The sequence below is a fragment of the Chrysoperla carnea genome, chromosome 5 (genome assembly GCF_905475395.1).
Source record: "Chrysoperla carnea chromosome 5, inChrCarn1.1, whole genome shotgun sequence".
In the NCBI taxonomy this organism is placed as follows: domain Eukaryota; kingdom Metazoa; phylum Arthropoda; class Insecta; order Neuroptera; family Chrysopidae; genus Chrysoperla; species Chrysoperla carnea.
Genome location: NC_058341.1, coordinates 46,483,962 through 46,502,122, shown reverse-complemented (window position 1 = coordinate 46,502,122; position 18,161 = coordinate 46,483,962). Strand labels below are relative to the sequence as shown.

The 18,161-nt window shown below is 29.9% G+C and overlaps 2 protein-coding genes across 3 annotated transcripts in view; both read left to right on the top strand.

Moving 5' to 3' along the window:
* The window catches only part of LOC123301207 (diacylglycerol lipase-alpha-like), a 70,886-nt gene that overhangs the window by 22,836 nt on the left and 29,889 nt on the right, over nucleotides 1-18,161 (top strand). The gene's annotated exons all lie outside the window — the stretch shown is intronic.
* On the top strand, nucleotides 14,062-16,446 carry LOC123300678. 2 transcript variants are annotated; one of them, XM_044883291.1, is made up of 2 exons: nucleotides 14,062-14,412; nucleotides 16,384-16,446. In XM_044883291.1, exons 1-2 carry the CDS (start codon nucleotides 14,125-14,127, stop codon nucleotides 16,399-16,401), a joined length of 306 nt encoding a protein of 101 aa, XP_044739226.1. In that variant the 5' UTR covers nucleotides 14,062-14,124; the 3' UTR covers nucleotides 16,402-16,446. The 2 variants fall into 2 exon arrangements, with proteins under 2 accessions (XP_044739226.1, XP_044739225.1); XM_044883290.1 differs by lacking the exon at nucleotides 16,384-16,446 and adding an exon at nucleotides 14,650-14,743.

The following is an 18,161-nucleotide window of genomic DNA, read 5'->3' as shown; positions in this document are numbered from 1 at the left end:
TCATCTACATACATGTTTGCAAAATTTATGTAAATAATATTTCATTTATTACTATATAATTTATGTGATAATAATTTATCATAGTTTAATCTTGGTTCTGAGAAGTAACAGTTCTCTCTACTCTAAACTACTCTAAACCGATTTCAAAATTATAATTTCACAAACCTAATATTTAGTTTGTGCATATGTTTCTTTACAAAATATGATAGGAATGAGATAAACTATATCGAAGTAAGGTGATTGAGTATCTGACATTTTTCGTTACTCAAATTTTTTATTTATAATATACACTTTGACTTATAATTATGATACAGAAAAGGATAATTGAAATACCAATTTTAAAGCTTTTCCCGGGTACGGAACCCTTAACTCGCACTTGAAACGTATCTTAGAACACTATCCATTAAATTACCCTTTTCTTTTGATCCTTCTCCAATCTGAACCAATTTTGAGGATCATCGCCTACTTTTTAAGTTGTGCCGAGTACGGAACTCTAAACTCGCACTTGAAACGTAGCTAAGAACACTGTCCATTAAATTATCTTTCAAACGAAACAAAAAATTCAAAATCGGCTTATCCGTTTAGGCGCTACGATAACACAGACAGACACACATAGCAACCTTTAACACCCTTATAACACCCTGTTCGGGTGAAATCATTAATTTAGGATTATCTAAATTAATGATTTCATCTAATTTTTAACTCCCGAAAAAAAAAGGGGTGTTATAAGTTTGACCACTATGTGTGTCTGTCTGTGGCATTGTTTAAGGTTTATCAATTTTCGTTTGCTTTATATCTGTATGGTCTATTTTACAGTCAGATTAATCGGCAATGAAACTAAAATTTTGCCCAGTTTTAATATTGAAATACACTATTGCTGAAACATCTAATATGCGTATGGTAAAAAATATTCATTAATTATTATGCAGTTTTTTCAATCCTTTTTTTTACCCATATCGTCCAGTCATCAAAGAAAAAGTTAATTAAAAGCATTTTAATTGAATTCTGATATTAAATATTTTAATACTGCTCATAACCAATGCTCGTGTTTCCTGGAAGAGTGGCCTCGTTATATGACTGCTGTAGTCTGCATAGACAAAGAAAGGCAATATAAAATGCCAATTTTTAAGTAAAAAAAAAAAATAATTCTATATTTTATAATTCTATAAGAACTGTTAATAGACTTTTATAGGAAGATTATGCCCAATTTAATGGTCCTAGTGAGCGAACAATTTCATCATCATTGGGCAAAAGTTCGAAGAAATTGTAAACATTGGAGATAGGGTGAGGCGTGCGTTCATGCAAGAATACTTCATTGCATTACATAACGTATAACATTTTATATTCATAGAGGTAGTTCTTTACTTAAGGTAGTAAAACTTTCAAGTATAGCTATAAAAATAGAATAGGAAGTATAAGTCATTCAAACGGAAATTAGACTACTTAAGGTAGTAAAACTTTCAAGTAGCTACAAAAATAGGTTAGAAAGTATAGGTCATTCAAAATGAAATTTGACTGTTTGAGAGAGTGTGTACGTTTCAACTTCTCCTATTACTAACAGTTAGTAAAAAAGTTTTCCCAATTTGTTTCGACTTAACACAATATAACTTAATTGAGGATTCACAATTAACATTTTATTCAACATTAAATTATCACAGTTTGTCCCCTACTATATTCTGTTATTGAAAAGAAAATTTATTTATGTAAGCATTTTCCTCTTTCAACATATTTCCAGTTAAGTAATAATTGAAAAAAAAATCTAATTTAATTTACTTTATATTACCTATTTTATTACAAATTCTATTTAATATTTTTATTACGATGGAGGAAAAATTGAAGAATGGTGATTCTACGGGTATTTTCATTTTGCTTTATGGAAAAATTTTCTATATTAAATTGCAATTGAACACGAATCGCTTAACATTCATCATATTAAGAGTATTTTATTTTAGAAAACAGAGATAGATTGATATACTAAAGAAAATGTACGAAATGTAACGAAAATATATTGCTTACGTAACAGTACATCTCAGTAAAACTGAGATTACAGTGAAAAGTAATAGATGTCTCCGTAAGACACATCTATACAAAACTTTGACAGTGCTAGATGAGATTTAAGTTGAATTGTTTGTATTTTTAAAATACTTAAAGTATGCTAACTTTACGTAGTATAGGAGATGGTACGAAAAAGTTTATTTGAAGACTGACAGATTTTAAAATATTTAAATTATCTTTTCTTATTTAAATTAGGTCAGGATTAAATATGTTTGGCATTTGTGAGCGATTACTGCGTAGTATCAAGTATACAGGCCAAAAAAAATTTGAAAATTACTTTATAAAATCATTTTAGAAAAATAAATTGTCAGACAGTTTTTCCATTAAGTATACCGCGCAAGATATTATTCTAATAATTAAAACGAAGTATTTAATTCGTTTTAGTAGGATTTTTAAGTATGATCTGGTAGGTTTAACATGATTTAGAATTTTACAAAAAAGTGTAATTTTAATTTTCCAATCTGAAATATTTTAGATCAATAAGAAAAGTAATAAATGAAATTCTACTTTCTTAATATAAGCTCTCAAAATATTGCCAGCAATATTTCAGACATTAGTACGAGTGTACCAAGATGGTCATGACTTATTGATACTAATCACTTGGCACTGAACAACACAGTCAGTCTGATCTGGGTTCCGGGTCACTCTGGCGTTAAAGGAAATGAAGCAGCAGAGTCGTTGGTACGATCGTCTAAAACGTCCCTTTCACCTGAACCTGTCATTCCCACATCATAATGCTCTGTAATTTACCGAATCAAAGAATGGCCACTACAAGCTTCCATCTTGATTACTGGGACTTTGCGCAGGGCATGCGACAGGCCAAAGTGTGTATAACCACAGCTAGGACATTCGAGTAGAGCACAGTTGAAAAGGGTGGTGGGACTCTTGACAGGATACTGTCGATTAAACTATCACTTTCACAATATGAGGATCTCTAAGGATCCCACTTGTAGAGCCTGTATGGAGGATAACGAGACCTTCATATATGTTATTTGCACCTACAGAAATTTGCATGGCGTTAGATTCAGAATTTTCGGGTCCGAAACCTTGGACCCATCTATCCTGGGAGATATCCCGACGGAGTAGCTGTTGGCTTTCTGTGTGGCGTCTGACCTCGACAGAATCCTTTTTGAAGGAATACACAGAGGACTCTTGGTCTAGGTGCTAGGGACCCACTTGCGGTACCCCTCTCTTATCTTTTTATTATTATTGATACTAATAATTTCAGAGCCATGAAATTCGGCAAATGTAGTTTTGATATGCTGGCCTTTTTTCTGAGACGTAGAGAGTTTAAAATTTGTTAAACACATTTCTTTCTTTCACGTAGGGAAATCTGTCTTTGCACCTCAGATCAGTGCCTTAACTAGCTTTTTGTCCGCATATTTTAGCACTTCGGGATCGTTTTTTGTACATAACTGATTTTTTGCTTGCTCCAACCAGTATCCTCTACCTTTACTTTAAGTACAACTACACCAAGCACATTATTACGATGATCGTATTTCATTTTATACATATATGTATGTTAGGTACTTTTAAAGTAAGTTTTAAAATGTATTACAATGCATCGGTTTGCAATTTTTTTTCTTAACATCTACAATAGTCGTTTACGTCGATTTTATGTGCATTCTTGAGAAATCTATTTAAGAGCTCCCACCTACGACCATTTCAAGGATCAAATAAAGAGTAATATGTATACTCGAGAGCAAAGAAATTCGGTCACAATTATTTTCGAAACTGCATTTTAGCACTAAATTTCATGCGTTTTATCGAGTTCAACTTTTTGAACTTTAAAGTGTGTTTTCGAGCCAAATAGTACAATTTAATTGATTCGAATTTATATTTTGGCTAAATATAACTTATTTTGAATCAGAATTAAAAGATCGAGCTACTTAAATTAAACTGTGTGCTTTAAAAATGTCCTTTGTTTTTTGAAATGTTGGCCTCGATAAAACGCATCAAATATAGTTGTTCTGAGATTCTTTGAATAAGTAATCATCTAAACGCAAGTTGTTGAAAAAAAAACAACAGAATATTACTTGCTGTAAAATTTAAAAATTAAGCTTTATCTCGAATGTTGTGAAGGTAAACCAATTTACTATTGATATTTTTTAACTAGCTCTTGTTAGTTTTACATTATAAACCAATCTTAGAAATGTTCATCTATTCTAAATATTGATTGGAGTAGAAACTTTGAAACGTGAGTATTAAGGTGATTGTAAACTTACAGTATTTTAAAAAAGTTTTGGTTTATTGTACGGTACATACAAATAAACCAAAAACATGTTGTAGTCAAGTAATGTATTATTTTAGCTTTACATTATCACGCAACTACAAAAATTTATAATATATTGTGTGCAAGGATTTCTTATAAAGATAATATAGATATCTCTCTCCAATCATCAATACTCTAACTATAGTCGTCTCTGTTCATCAAATGATGGATCTTCGATGAACTCATAATGAAATTAAAATTTTGTTTTTATATCATCGAACCTTATATTTTTATGATATTATTTTTTACAAGATTGTCTAAATATTTTAGATAGTTTTTACCACACTCTCTAGATTTTTTGATATAGAAATATCGAATTGAAAAGGATAACCTATATGATTCATCATTTTTTCAGCCAACTTACGAACGATAAAATAATAATTAAAAGCCCGATGACTTAGAAATTTTTTGTGATTTTTGGAAACTTTGTTCATAAAAAAATGCATTTTTAAAGTTTTATTGAAATCCCTATTATTATTCAATCCTTGCATTTCTCCTCAATGTACCATTAAAAAAATGGGAAATATATTTATGTCAAAATTAACGTTCCTATATTCTCTGGCTAAAAAACACTTTAACCGAAATATAGACTAAAAAGTATGTAACTAAGTTACATTTGAGTAAAAATTAATGCGAAGTGGTGTTTTCATAATTACTAGACAAAACTTATCCACATTAAATTTTACATATAAAGATAAGATAAAAAGAATTTATTGCCAGATTATAATATTACAATTAAGTATTACAAATATTCGTAGATGTTCCAATGTTCTATTACCATCTCTTATTGCTATCTTTGGTATATTCCAAGTTTTGTTTTACGTATTAATTTTAACAATTTTTATGTTTTTTTTTACAATGTATTCTTAAGGATAGATTTAGGGAAAAAAGGATGTGCAACATAATATAAAAAAACCCTACTTCTTATGTAAATGTATCATTTGAAACAAATCTGAGAAAGCTATCAGTGAATTTGATATTTATTTATTTTGGGAATGATGAAATTTAAAATTTGAATTTTGTTATAATAGTAGATGCTTAGTTCTTCTATGTTTATAACTTTTATACTTGTGTGATAAATCGTTTTTAGTATAGTTTCCGATATTGGCTACCTCTTCGTTTTCGTGGACAGAGGACATTTCAAAAAATTTTTTTGTCATATCGTAGACTGTCTCCTTTAGATATGGGTGGTCCAGCTCTTTGTGAATGATTCTTGAGCTATAAAATCGTGGATAATTTCCAACGATTCTTAGAGCCCTGTTTTGGACTGACTGTATTTTTTTAAAATTTGTTTTGCAAGTGCTACTCCAAACAGGAGCAGCGTATGTCAAGATTGGTCGTATAATAGTTTTAAATATAAGAAGTTTATTTTTTTCACTCAAGATGGATTTAGAGCTAAATATTGGGAATAGAGTTTTAATAGTTCCTAAAGATTTCGATCTTACTTCATTAATGTGCTTAGTGAAAGTTAGTTTTGAATCTAGGCGTATTCCTAAATATTTGACGTACTTCGACCAATGTATTTGTTCGTCATTGACATATATATGATGATTGAGGGTGGGTCTTCGTTTGGTAAATATGATGGCTTCTGTCTTGTGAGTGTTAATTTTGATTTTCCAAAGTTGAAAATATTTAATAATTTTCTTAATTGCGGTGTTCAGTCTGTTGGCAATGGTGTCAATCCTCCAAGATTGCGTATATAGTGCCGTGTCGTCCGCATACAATGCTAAATTTTACATTGTACTCGTACTACAAGTACGAAAATTATGTTTCTTATTAAGTGAGCGGTTTTCTTTTCCCGTGAGTGTAATTCCACATACATCAAATACATAGAATATTTACTATCCTCAATCGAATATATGTGGGGATATTTATTTAGATGTGAATATAATATTATGCTAGAATGTTTATAGTGATGAGAGGGGATGGAGCTATATAAGGATATAACAGGATTTTTATATTCTCCTTTGTGTACATAACGAATGAAATGTAATATTTTTCTGTTTAGAAAAAAAATACAGCGTGTTTTTATTGAAAAGGTACTGATAGGTCATAAAATGATGGCAGATGAAGGGACAATTTTCACTACCGAGGGGAAATATCCGAGGTTTTCATGTGGTTTTATAATGAAAAAAAAAACTTTAGATTTTTCGAAACCGCAACAATTTTGTTAACTCTGTCTTTTCACAGTTGATGAAGTAAAATCACATTATTTTTAGAACACTGTGAGTGCTCACGTATAAAAATTTAGGCAAAATTACTTCGTGTATTTGCCTGGAGGCACACAGCAGCGCCATGCAATCAGATCAGATGGCATGATCTATATGCCGCATAAAATTATAGATGATACCCGTTCACATTTTGTTTATTGCTAGTAGCGATAAATTATATATTAGATATCATAACAAAATTATTTATATTTGTCTGAATTATTTAGGGTAAGCAGTGTCTTTCTGTCTATATGTAATGGACGCCACTGCTCACAATCGTCTTTTTACACAATCACCACCCGATACCTATGGTAAACAACTAACTACCCCCTTCAATATACTTGAATATGAAGAGGTTCCTTCCTATCCATTTGAAGCTATTACTTTTTCAAGTATGTATAAAATTTTCACCTTTAATATAAACTTGAAACGTAAAGATTTTATTATTTTTACTGCATACAACATTGAAATATATTATATCATTATTTTATTTCAAAATTTTAGGGTATCATTTTAATTGACTTGAAAATATAATAATAATTTTTAATGCTCCGTAGAGAAACAAATGCTTTCAAGTGAATTTTCTCATTTAAAATTTTCAAAAAATTAATTTTTTTTTACATGAAAATGTTCCTTAGTATCATAAAAATACTCCCCTAAAATGAAGAATTGCAAAAAAATTATAGCCATGTACGTGTAGCCTGTGTATGATTCGAAACGATTTCTAAACAAAACGGCGCGGGACACGCGTTTTACACTATAAACGTGTTTTTCAAATTAGTACGACGATTACCAATGTTTAAAAAACAACAGACCGATGTTTAAAAACCAACAGATTTTCCCAAACAGACCTCCAAAAATGTTTTTTCCCAAATCTAAATGAGGTCAGTTTCTTAGAATACCCAAAAACAATTTTGGTAGACGCAAATGAATCATAAATAAACTTAAAACCAAACTTTTTGTAATGTTTGAATACAAAATTGAAGTTTGATGCACCACAAATTTTTGTGGTGCATCAAATATCTACTAGAACATGTTCACTAGAACAGATCTTAAACAAATATTGTACTTTCAAATTATTTAACTTTATATCTTGTTAAATGAATGAAGTTTCTAAGTCCCTAAGGTAATCAGAAGTATCGGATTTTGATATTTGATACGCTAATAATTACATTTCAGTGATATAATTCATCGTTCGTCATTAAAGTCAAACATAACATGAATACCAATGTGGAAAATTAGAAATTTACTAACAAATTTAAGTTTATCTTTTAGAGAGCGGCCATATATGTGGCATTGAATAATATACGTATTTGGGTGGCGTATGTTTGTTGCGTAAAGTATGGTGTTCGCCAAAAATTTGGCAGCACTTTAATTCGCATTATAAATTGCTCAAATATTCGATCACTGAATCAAATATCAATAACACATAAATAGAGAATTTACATTTTTTTTTTTTTTTTGCAAAAGTTATTAAAGAAAATTTAAACATTTTCTAATTGATTTTCATGTAATTTTACAATTTAAAATGGTTTTCTAAACATTAACGTCAGTGACGTCAAAACATCGTTTTAGCCACGCCGCCGCACGAAGATAAAATAACATTCACAATGATAAATGGTTTGTCTAATTAAAAGTAATTTTCCATAGTAACAAACTCAAAAATGTAAATATAGTGTGATTCCGATTGGCTCACAGCCTCCACGGGTGTAAATACGTCACTACCGTTTTTTTTTATTCAAAAATGTAACTCTTTTTTATTAATAATTAATAACAAAATGGAATTATTACGTGTGATAAAATTAATGCATGTTCTCTATTAAAAATTAGCATAACATGAACCGTGGCATCGTTGCTCTTAGATAGGTGAATAAATTTCTATTTTTTGCAGACACACAGCTACACAGAACAACAGATATAATACAAAAATACACAGATACATAGACATAATTTATAACACCGTTCTTTTTAGTCGGGGATTAAAAAAATATTATGGGAAACTAATCAAGTAAATGATATAGGAGTGATTGATGCAATCTAATTTTTACAAATTACAAAATTACAAAAATCAAACAAAATGATTTTTGTATTATCAGTTATTTAAAAACTCAAACATTTGAAAAACTTGAAAGCAAAAGAAATATTCTTTTTTCAAGCAAATATAAAATTATTTATGAACAAATATTTCAATATAGCAAAATCTAAAAATGTTTTCACAAATTGCCAAAGGCGTTTTATTTACTCTCTAAATCTCTTAATATACTCCGTTTTTTTTACAAAGTAATTATTCTAAAGCTACGTACACACCAAATAGACAGACGTTAAATTTCCTTCGACAATCAAGGTACAATCTGGTGTACGAATTTTGACAACCTAGGTACAATTTGAAAAACCGTTTAGCTGGATTAGGTTCAGGAATATGCTATGAGCAACCGAGAACGGGCGTTTATGACAGCCATGATAAAAACGCCTCCATATTCCAAGCTGAACTTTATGCCACATACCGAAAACCTACAGCGGAGTCACAAAAGTAAAACAATATTTTTTCTGGCTGTCAGGCTGTACTCTAAGCGCCAAATATACCTGAAATAAACTCCAAAAAAGGTTTTGAAGTATATCGAAACTCAAAAAAATCTGAGTTAACAAACCAAAGTCATTATTGGCTCGGTGTCCGGAAAATCTTGAATCGATGGGATTGAAGAGGCTGATAAATTAGCCAAAACGGATTTATATACTCCGTTAAAAGGTGCACAACCATTTCTTGGGATACCGAAAAGCCCAATAAAATTTTAAATCTTAAAATTGTATATGTATGTATAGTAAATCATCGGGTTTCTTTTTCATTAAATGCGTTTTTCTCAGCTTCCTGTTTTTCAAAATTGTTTCCCTGATACTGATACGATGAAACTAGTTGCCAGGCAATACAAAAAAAATTTAGAAATCTTTCGATTTAATCTGTTTGTGAAAATAATGGAAATAATATACCTAGCCTCTCAAAAAATCAGTTCTCTATTCCTATATATGTGTGTGTGTGTGTGTGCTGTAACCAAAGAATGTAAACGAAAATAAAAAATTCATTATAAGACAAAAATTAGAACGAAAACCTTATAAATAATTTAAAGCCTACCGATATTACAAAGCTAGCCCATATTGTAATATCGTCCTTACAATTAGATATAATATTCTTTAATACAACTGCTATAAAGTATAAAAGATATTTCATAACGAACGGATCAAATATATAATATAATACTGTAGACTAAATCCCATCGGATTTGGCTGGTTTACGAAAAATTTTTCGATATTTCAAATCATAAAAAAGTGAATGTAAATAATAATATCTTTTTCTTTGCATTATATATAGATATACATATAGGTATACGTACAGCAGCAGTGACCTATTTACCATTTTACCCATAACGGTCACGTTATACGGTTTTTCATTTTACTTAGATTTTCAAATAAATAGTTTTAAAATGATGAAAATATTGAATGATACTTTATAGAATTTATAAAATTTCGATATAAAATTGTGGTAATAATATTTGTAGATAAACAATATCATTTTTATTGATGTTCATAAAATGGACTACCTGGTCTATACCTATATGTCCACCCATGAACCGAAAAGGACAGAAGTTTCCTTCTACAGCTAAAAAATAAACTTTAGTTCGTAAAGAACACAAATAAATAAGTCCAAGCGCCAGAAAACAATTTTTTCCCAACTTATCGAACAACGAATCAAAGAACATCGTAATTTTTTTCCGTAAGATTTGAACATATCTCTCTTCTTCAATAAAGTGTTCCGATACCGACATGATCTACTAAATTGTATTTATACTAAAAAGTACTACTTATTTTTTATTTATATTGAATCGAAACCAAAAAAGCCCAAGAAATAAACAGATATCAAGGTTTGGTAAGTAATGATGTAAGTATATAATGATATAAAGTCCATTCCCATTAATCATCTTGATTGATCTTACCCGCATACAATTTGCCAGATCCTGTGTATAATAGATTTTAAGCAGACTGGGCATTAATTAAAAGAATAATTATAATGGAATGGAGCTTGCTATGTTTAACCAAATGAACGATGTATCCTGCCATTCAAAATACTCAGGTCATTGTGAAATACAATCGAATACAATCCAGTCGCGGTCTAAATATTGAACTAGTTATATTTTAATAAATAAAAGTGTTAAGTAATTAATTCATCATACATATAGCTCATTTGGGTTATAATACGGTGAGAATTTTTAAGTTTTAAAACTTAAAAACGAACAACTTCAACTTGTTTTAGAATTTAAATAAAATACACTAATAGAGAATATTCTTGAAATTTAGATTTGGTTCGAATTTTTTTTTTCGTAACTTTATTGGCTGGACATTTGAACTAAACCATTATTTTAGTATTTAATATATTTTTAATTACTTAAAATTCATTAATAAAAGTACAAATTCAGTGAGAGAAATTCAAATTTCTAAAACGGAAATTCAAGTTTTAAAACGGACTTGACGTCATAGTATGTAGCTTGTCACATTGTTGACATACTGTATGGCATTAATTACTTATATTTTGTATGGTATTACCATGGATATATACTATAATTACTACATACGTGGGTATTATATCTATAGAAAACAATACATTGAACTGTCAACAACTCACAGGTCACATATTAATACGTCATCAATAGAGAGCACCAAAAGGACTGCGTTTGAACTTATGATCTATTTTAAATATTTTACACTTAATTACAGCATTTTTAAACAGTATTTATATTTTTTACTATGTTATAACGGTGTAAACAATGAATTAAAAATATAAAAAAAAATACATGAATATTCCCTATTACCCATTTACTTCTACTAAAGATTAATTGCCAAACTTGAAGCCTTTCTTTTATAAGCTATTTTAGTCGTTCACTTATATTTGTTCAGCAATCATTTGTGAAGTCGAGGTTGATTAAACTTAATTAACTTAATTGTGAATGATGAATGCAATAAAAAGTAAATACCGTAGAAGACTGATTATACTAACTTCACCACTATTATTATAATTATTGAAACAAATGTTAGATTTCACATTGAAAAATTTTCTATTAAAAGAAAGCAAAAAATAAATAAATGGAAAAATAAAAACGCATTCCCGTCTTTCTATTCCTCTTCTATATTTGCTAATGTCATTTGGTTGTTGCAATTTCTTCTCTTTAAGAAAAAAAAAAAGATTAATGTTCAGTTCATGTTTTTTAAGTTATACATTAAAAAGTAATCTACTTTGTAATAAAAGTATATTTTTTGGACGTTACTGCGAAATCTGCCAATCTATGTAATGCCTAACCAATTTCACTTTTTAGAGTACTTCACTTTTTTACGTCTGTCTCCAAAGGGACTAAATTTTGACGGCCACGAGTTTGTCGGCTCACTTACGTTTAATCAATTAATTCTATTCTAGAATATAGTTGGAAAAATGATATGTATTAGAATTTCAAGTAGCAAAAGGGTTTAAATGAGGATTTGATTTTCCCAGTTTTAGAAGTATATTGGTAAAAATCTTCTACCAATCAATGATACGAAAGTGGAGATACCATAAGACTAATAAGTAAAATCTGCGAATAAACAATTGTCATGTATCATTTCCTCTCAAAACCTAATTAACTAAGGAGCCTAAATTCAAATAGCTGTACAGAGTGTATAATTACGGCACTGTCCTTGTAGAACAATCACGATTTTTTGTGAATCCCAAAAGCCAGGGAAAGTGGACATAAAGCAGTGAAAAGCGATTCTAAGTAGTCAATATAGCAGTCATAAGAAAGCTTAATTTTTAATTAAAAAAAACTTTTAACAAAAAGAAAACCGAATTCAAAAGAAAAACTTAGGACTTTTATGGTTTTCTCATGGATGCCGTTGTCAGAACTGGACGAAAATGAAATGGGACCACACGGGAAAGCTTTCAAATAGATTAGATACGAATCATCAAAATCGGTTCACCCAGTCGAAAGTTCTGAGGTAACACACACACAAAAATATAGTCGAATTGATGACCTCCTCCAGTTTTGTCGGTTAAAAAACAACAGTGGTCTCTGGAATTACCATTAAAATGGTGGGCTATATTTTATAAGACAGTTCATTTATATTAAACTTTTGAAATTGTTGTAAACTACTGTGGTTTCTTCGTATACATCTAGTTATTCAATGCCTGCTGCTGAAACCTAGTGTAAACCTGTTATCGTAGCTCTATTTTAAAGCACAGGGTGTCGCATAAAAACCGATTTTCCCAATAGAGAACTCACTAGACATTAAGAAGATTAACAAGTTTCCTTTTACGACGTTCAAATATATACATTCATATATATACTTGTATGTACAATCAATTTCCTTTACCCTCTTTTTTAGTTAGTAAATTCGTTTAGTTGTTTTTCCCTTTGTGACACAACGATATATAAAATTTTTCACATGTATCAAACAGCAACATCCAAACACTTGTTTTTTTATTTGTTTTCACATTCTCCGTCTCATCAATAGCTCACGATAATCTATTATATCTACTTTTTATAATGTTTTGTGTATGTCACCTTTTTTGCTTATACAATTTTAATCCTAACAAGTGAAATTTATAAAATTTAAAACCCCCGGGAAATTTTCGGCTACAAAACCCTAAACTCGCATTTGAAACATACCTAAGAACACTCTCCATTAAATTGCCTTTTTCTTTTAAATCTTTTCCAAATTGAGCCGATTTGGAAGATCATAACCAATTTTTCGTTTTTTCGGGTACGTAACCCTAACTTTACACTTGAAAATAGCTAAGAACACTCTCCAGTAAATTACCTTTCAAACAAAACAAAAAAAATCAAAAGCTTTTCATTCGCTTAGGCGCTACGATGCGTCAGACAGACACACACATATAGCGGTCAAACTTATAACACTCCTTTTTTTAAGTTCGGGGCTTAATATTATTTAATAGTTGACCTTGTAAAAAGAATAAGAGCCTAGAGCCTGTGTGCCTTTACCAACTCATTTTATTCGTCATATAAACCTAAATTAAGTGCATTTTCTATTATTCCTTTTTTTTGTTTTTTGAAGGTTAAAAAAGAGAGATTGTAAAACAACAAATTCAGGTTTTAACCAAGGGTTGAGTACTATATTTAAGAAAATCGAGCTTTTCAATTTCATTTTGGCCCGTACTCGAAAAAACCATCCTCCAATGAGGATGAACTTTAGACACTTTGCACTCAAGTTTATTCAAATTTACTTTTTAGTTCATTATCTTAAACAAACATTATCAAATTTAGAATTTACTTGAGTCACTTAAATTTTTGTGTCTTGCATCTTTCAATCAGGCTTTCATGCAAATGTGAATGTGTTCTAAACGTTATTCCGTTGCCATGAAACGTTCTAAACTGACAAGCTTCCCATTTTTTCTAGAAATTCAAATTTTAGTGACATATATATATATCCAAAATTTCAAAATAATAAATTCAAGAATTAAGCCTAGATTTCAGTATAATTATTAATCGAAATGATATTCTAACTATTATATTGAGCAAAGAGTAGCAAATAAGTGAAAGCAAAAAAAATCAAATGGACCTGTGGATCGACTGCCGAGAGGCGTTTTTAGATTTTTGGAATGATTATTTAGACGCAGTTTTATTTAGTGGATTTATCGTATCTATGTTTGTAATCATTGATTTTGGTGTCGAATATATTCGTGCAAAAATGCCTCCTATATGGCCAAGGGGAAATGATGGTGAGAAAGAGAAAGAACCTGTAAAAAAGATAGGTGATACTTTAGATGATGGGGGAGAATTTGATCTTAAATTGAGTTGTGATGAGGATGATGAATATGATGCTCTACGTGAGCTGAATAAGGTAACTGAATGAGTCGACTATTTTCGAGTACAGGAAGCTGTAAAATACTTTTTCTTTAGTTTCAAGTGTGATAAGATTAAGTTTAAGTTTCTATGCTTAAGAAATAATAGATACTTTTAGAATAGAAATGACAGGTTTTATGACCGTATCATTCACTTACACAAACGTTTTTATAACGGCTTGAAATTAGAACTTACATTAATTACTAGCGCTAAGCTAAAACTTGATATTTTAAAGGGAGATGATGTATGGTCGCCTTATAATCCTTGGTCGAATAACTAACATAAAATATTCAAATTTTTGGAAGTCTAAAGAAGTTGCTTTGTGTTTATAAAACTTGTGACTATGATTTTGATTGTTATGTATTTATTTAATATTAAAAGCACAAAAAGCGAAATAAATTTTAAAAAAACCAAGTTTTATTATTTTTTATATAATTTCAGCATTATTCTTTGCGAGCAATTATTGATAAGGGGTCATAATAATACACCCAGATCCATGATACATCCGGTTTATTTATTGAACTTGGTTCCCAGATACGCTGAGTTTATTTCTTGAACTTCGTTCACAGGTTACAAGTTTTAAACTACTGTTGTTATGAAAAAGTTTTCCATAAAACTGTCAGTTTTTTGACAACGGTTTTCAAAATTTGTTGTATTTATCCAAAAATAATAATAATCGAAAATGACATTGATGAATGGATTTAAAAAAAAGTTAGAAAACTAAATGGATAATTTAAAATATAATAAATTGTTAATTTTTTTTTCTTGCCAGAACATTATGTTTCCACAGAAATATCATGGAAAGAATGTATTGTCTCGAATTGTTCGCCTGTATGTATTTTTAAAATATTGCCATTTCCTTTTGGATTATTTCTTCATCGTTTAAACGAACATAAAAATAATTTTTTTTCGAATGCACTTTATTTTTTAGGGATAGGCTCGGAGTTGGTAGTAGTAAATTTTGTTACTCTATTTAACTAGGGATAAATTCGAGAAGCTATTCTAAAAGTTGCATCTAACACAAAACCTGAAAAATTACTACGCCACAAGTTAAAAATCGTTTATACCTAGCCATCGAGGACCATATTTTTTAGTAAAGTTGAAAAGTATCTACTGTTAATCGAGAACCATATTTGAGGTCAATAATTTAAAATACAAAAATCGTTTTTTCGACTCAAACAAATATAGGCATTCTTTGTCCGCAATCTCCAAAATTGTATTCTTGATCATGGCAGGCAAATATTACCTTGTTTCTAGAGACAAACAATATGATTTTTACATTTGATATTCAATTTTATTTTATGTCCTTATTAAATTGAGTGCCAAAATATATCCTAGCCTTAGGATAATTTTCAGTTGCTGCCAAAACTTATAATTTTGAAAATAATCGTTAAACTCTAAAAATATCACATATTCAAAGAAATTATTTTCGAATTTTCTCATTTAATAATAATGAAATCATAGACCACAAACCCGTGCTGAAATTTTTCGGCGCTAAATGACCCACCAGAAAATGTAATTAAAACTAAGTTTAAGCACCATGGTGTTAATTTTGCGCAGTACAGATGATAATATGAATGTTACATTCCTATGTGTCTAACCCCTGCATCAGCAAAAATGATTCGAAGTGAATTTTATAAATGCTGTACAGTAATAAATCCGGTACCGGAAATAAAAAAAAATGTATCTCCCGTTAATTTCCAAAAGCCTACTTGTTTATTTCTGTACGGCATTTATGTTATTCATATTCTCATCTGTACCGCGCATAACTGACGCCATGCCATGGTGCTTAAAATTACTTTTACATATAGGAGCGTCTTTTTCAATATGATTCCTGGTGGATCATTTCATCCGAAAAATTTCAGCATGGGCTTGTAGTCTATAAAAACGTTTAAAGAAATGTAATCCAAAAATTATAATATCAATTCATTACATATAAAATTGAAACATTTTTATTCTGATTTACAAGGTTTATCTCGAAAATTAATAGCTGCACCATTGAATATGCTTGAATCTGTTTTGGAATGTATAACTGAATGTAACGAACCTACTTTCGTTTGTGTGATCATTTTATGTCTACTATTATTAACCGACTATATTTTAAAAAAAGTTCGATGATATGGCCACTAAAAAAGAATATAATTATGCATTTACTTAAGTAATGTTATCTGCTGTGTTGATACCAAGAATTGAAAAACCAGCGTTCTAGAATCTTAGAACAAGATTTTCTAAAAAGTGTGGAAGAAGACGGAGGAAATACCTAATATTGGAAGAGAATGGAATATAATAAGTTTTGTTAAAGGCTGGAAACTAACTTTGTACCTTAATTCTCCATTTTCTTAGAATCAGATTATAAGAAAATGATTATCCAACTCAGAGTAGATATCTTTACAAGATTCTAACAGACTTGAAGAAAAAATTGATACTTCAAAAGACAAAAACACATCGGCCAGCGATGAATCATCTGAATGGCTGGGATGGCCTATTCCGTCCCCAAAGAAGACCAAAAAATTTGAAATGACCACATGTCAGAACACCCAGTCAGAGCCAGTGCAGAAAATCAAGCTAAAGCGAGTGAGCAGCATACTAAGCCAGGGATCAGAACGTCTCAAGGGCAAGGACACGTCTCCAATCGCTGTCGAATTTCCGGGGCGACCTAAGCGCAACCGTATTGTTCTTCGCCATCAAAATGATGAGCTGTGATCAAGTAGAATCAGAGAGACAAAAAAATAAATAAATAAATGTTTGTGTTGATTGAATTATTTTTAATGTATAATTTTATTAAAAGGGGGAAAAGATGCGGGATATTAAAATATAAATAAAATATTAATTAATTTATATTTGCAAACCTGTATTGTCCGTTTTCTTGGAATCGAATTATTAGAAAATGATTATTTAACATTCGAATTTTTTCGAATTCTACAATTACTAAATAGAGCAGTACAATGAACTTATGTCCTTCGAATGAGAGAAGCACGAACTCTTTCAAACTTCACATTGCCAAACGAATCCTCCAATCTGACTTAACCTATGTAATATTTGAATGTAAGATACGAAAACTGGTACCGTTTTAGACGGCTGAAAGTTTATTTTTGACGGCTGAATTGTGGTTGTGATAACTAACGCTGGATGCGCGCTAATAAAGAAAACATAAAAAGACATAAAAATGTTTTTTTAATTGTTTTAAAAGAGATGTAAAATGAGGAATTTTCGCAGCTAAATCGAAAATGCGCATTTTTATATGAAGCTAATGCAATCACTCTGAGATATCAGGCGGATGTACTTTAAGTTAACCTAATTTCAATTAGAAAAAAATATCAAATTGTCTTGAAATCAACTACTTCATGAGAAATCAACTACTTCAACTACTTATTACACGAATTAGTTTGATGTAAAGATTAACACTGAAATTTTGTTTAATATGTTAGCTCATATTTGCAGTCAAGAAACAAATTATTACATTTTTCAATTTATGTATTAAATAAAATATTTATTATAATTGTAAGCATTAATTTGTGGAAGAAAGTAATTGTTCTGCTAAAAAATTTGTATTTGTTGTTATTCTTATGAAATACAAAAATTTGCTTAATCAAATATAAGTAAAGCCTGCATAGATTAAGGTAGTACCAGCATGAAATCACTTTTCGACAGATTTGGCCGAATTTTTTTTCTCGGGTTTATAATAGCTTTATTTATGAATTCCTAAAATTTCATAATTTTTGACCGTTTAGATCGCGAGATATTTAA

What these genes read in the sequence shown, in the direction of transcription:
- LOC123300678 (XM_044883290.1), top strand. Translation starts at nt 14,125, where the DNA reads ATGGACCTGTGGATCGACTGCCGAGAGGCGTTTTTAGATTTTTGGAAT. An exon ending in CTCTACGTGAGCTGAATAAG is followed by an intron (nt 14,413 to 14,649) that starts GTAACTGAATGA and finishes GATATTTTAAAG; the next exon opens with GGAGATGATGTATGGTCGCC.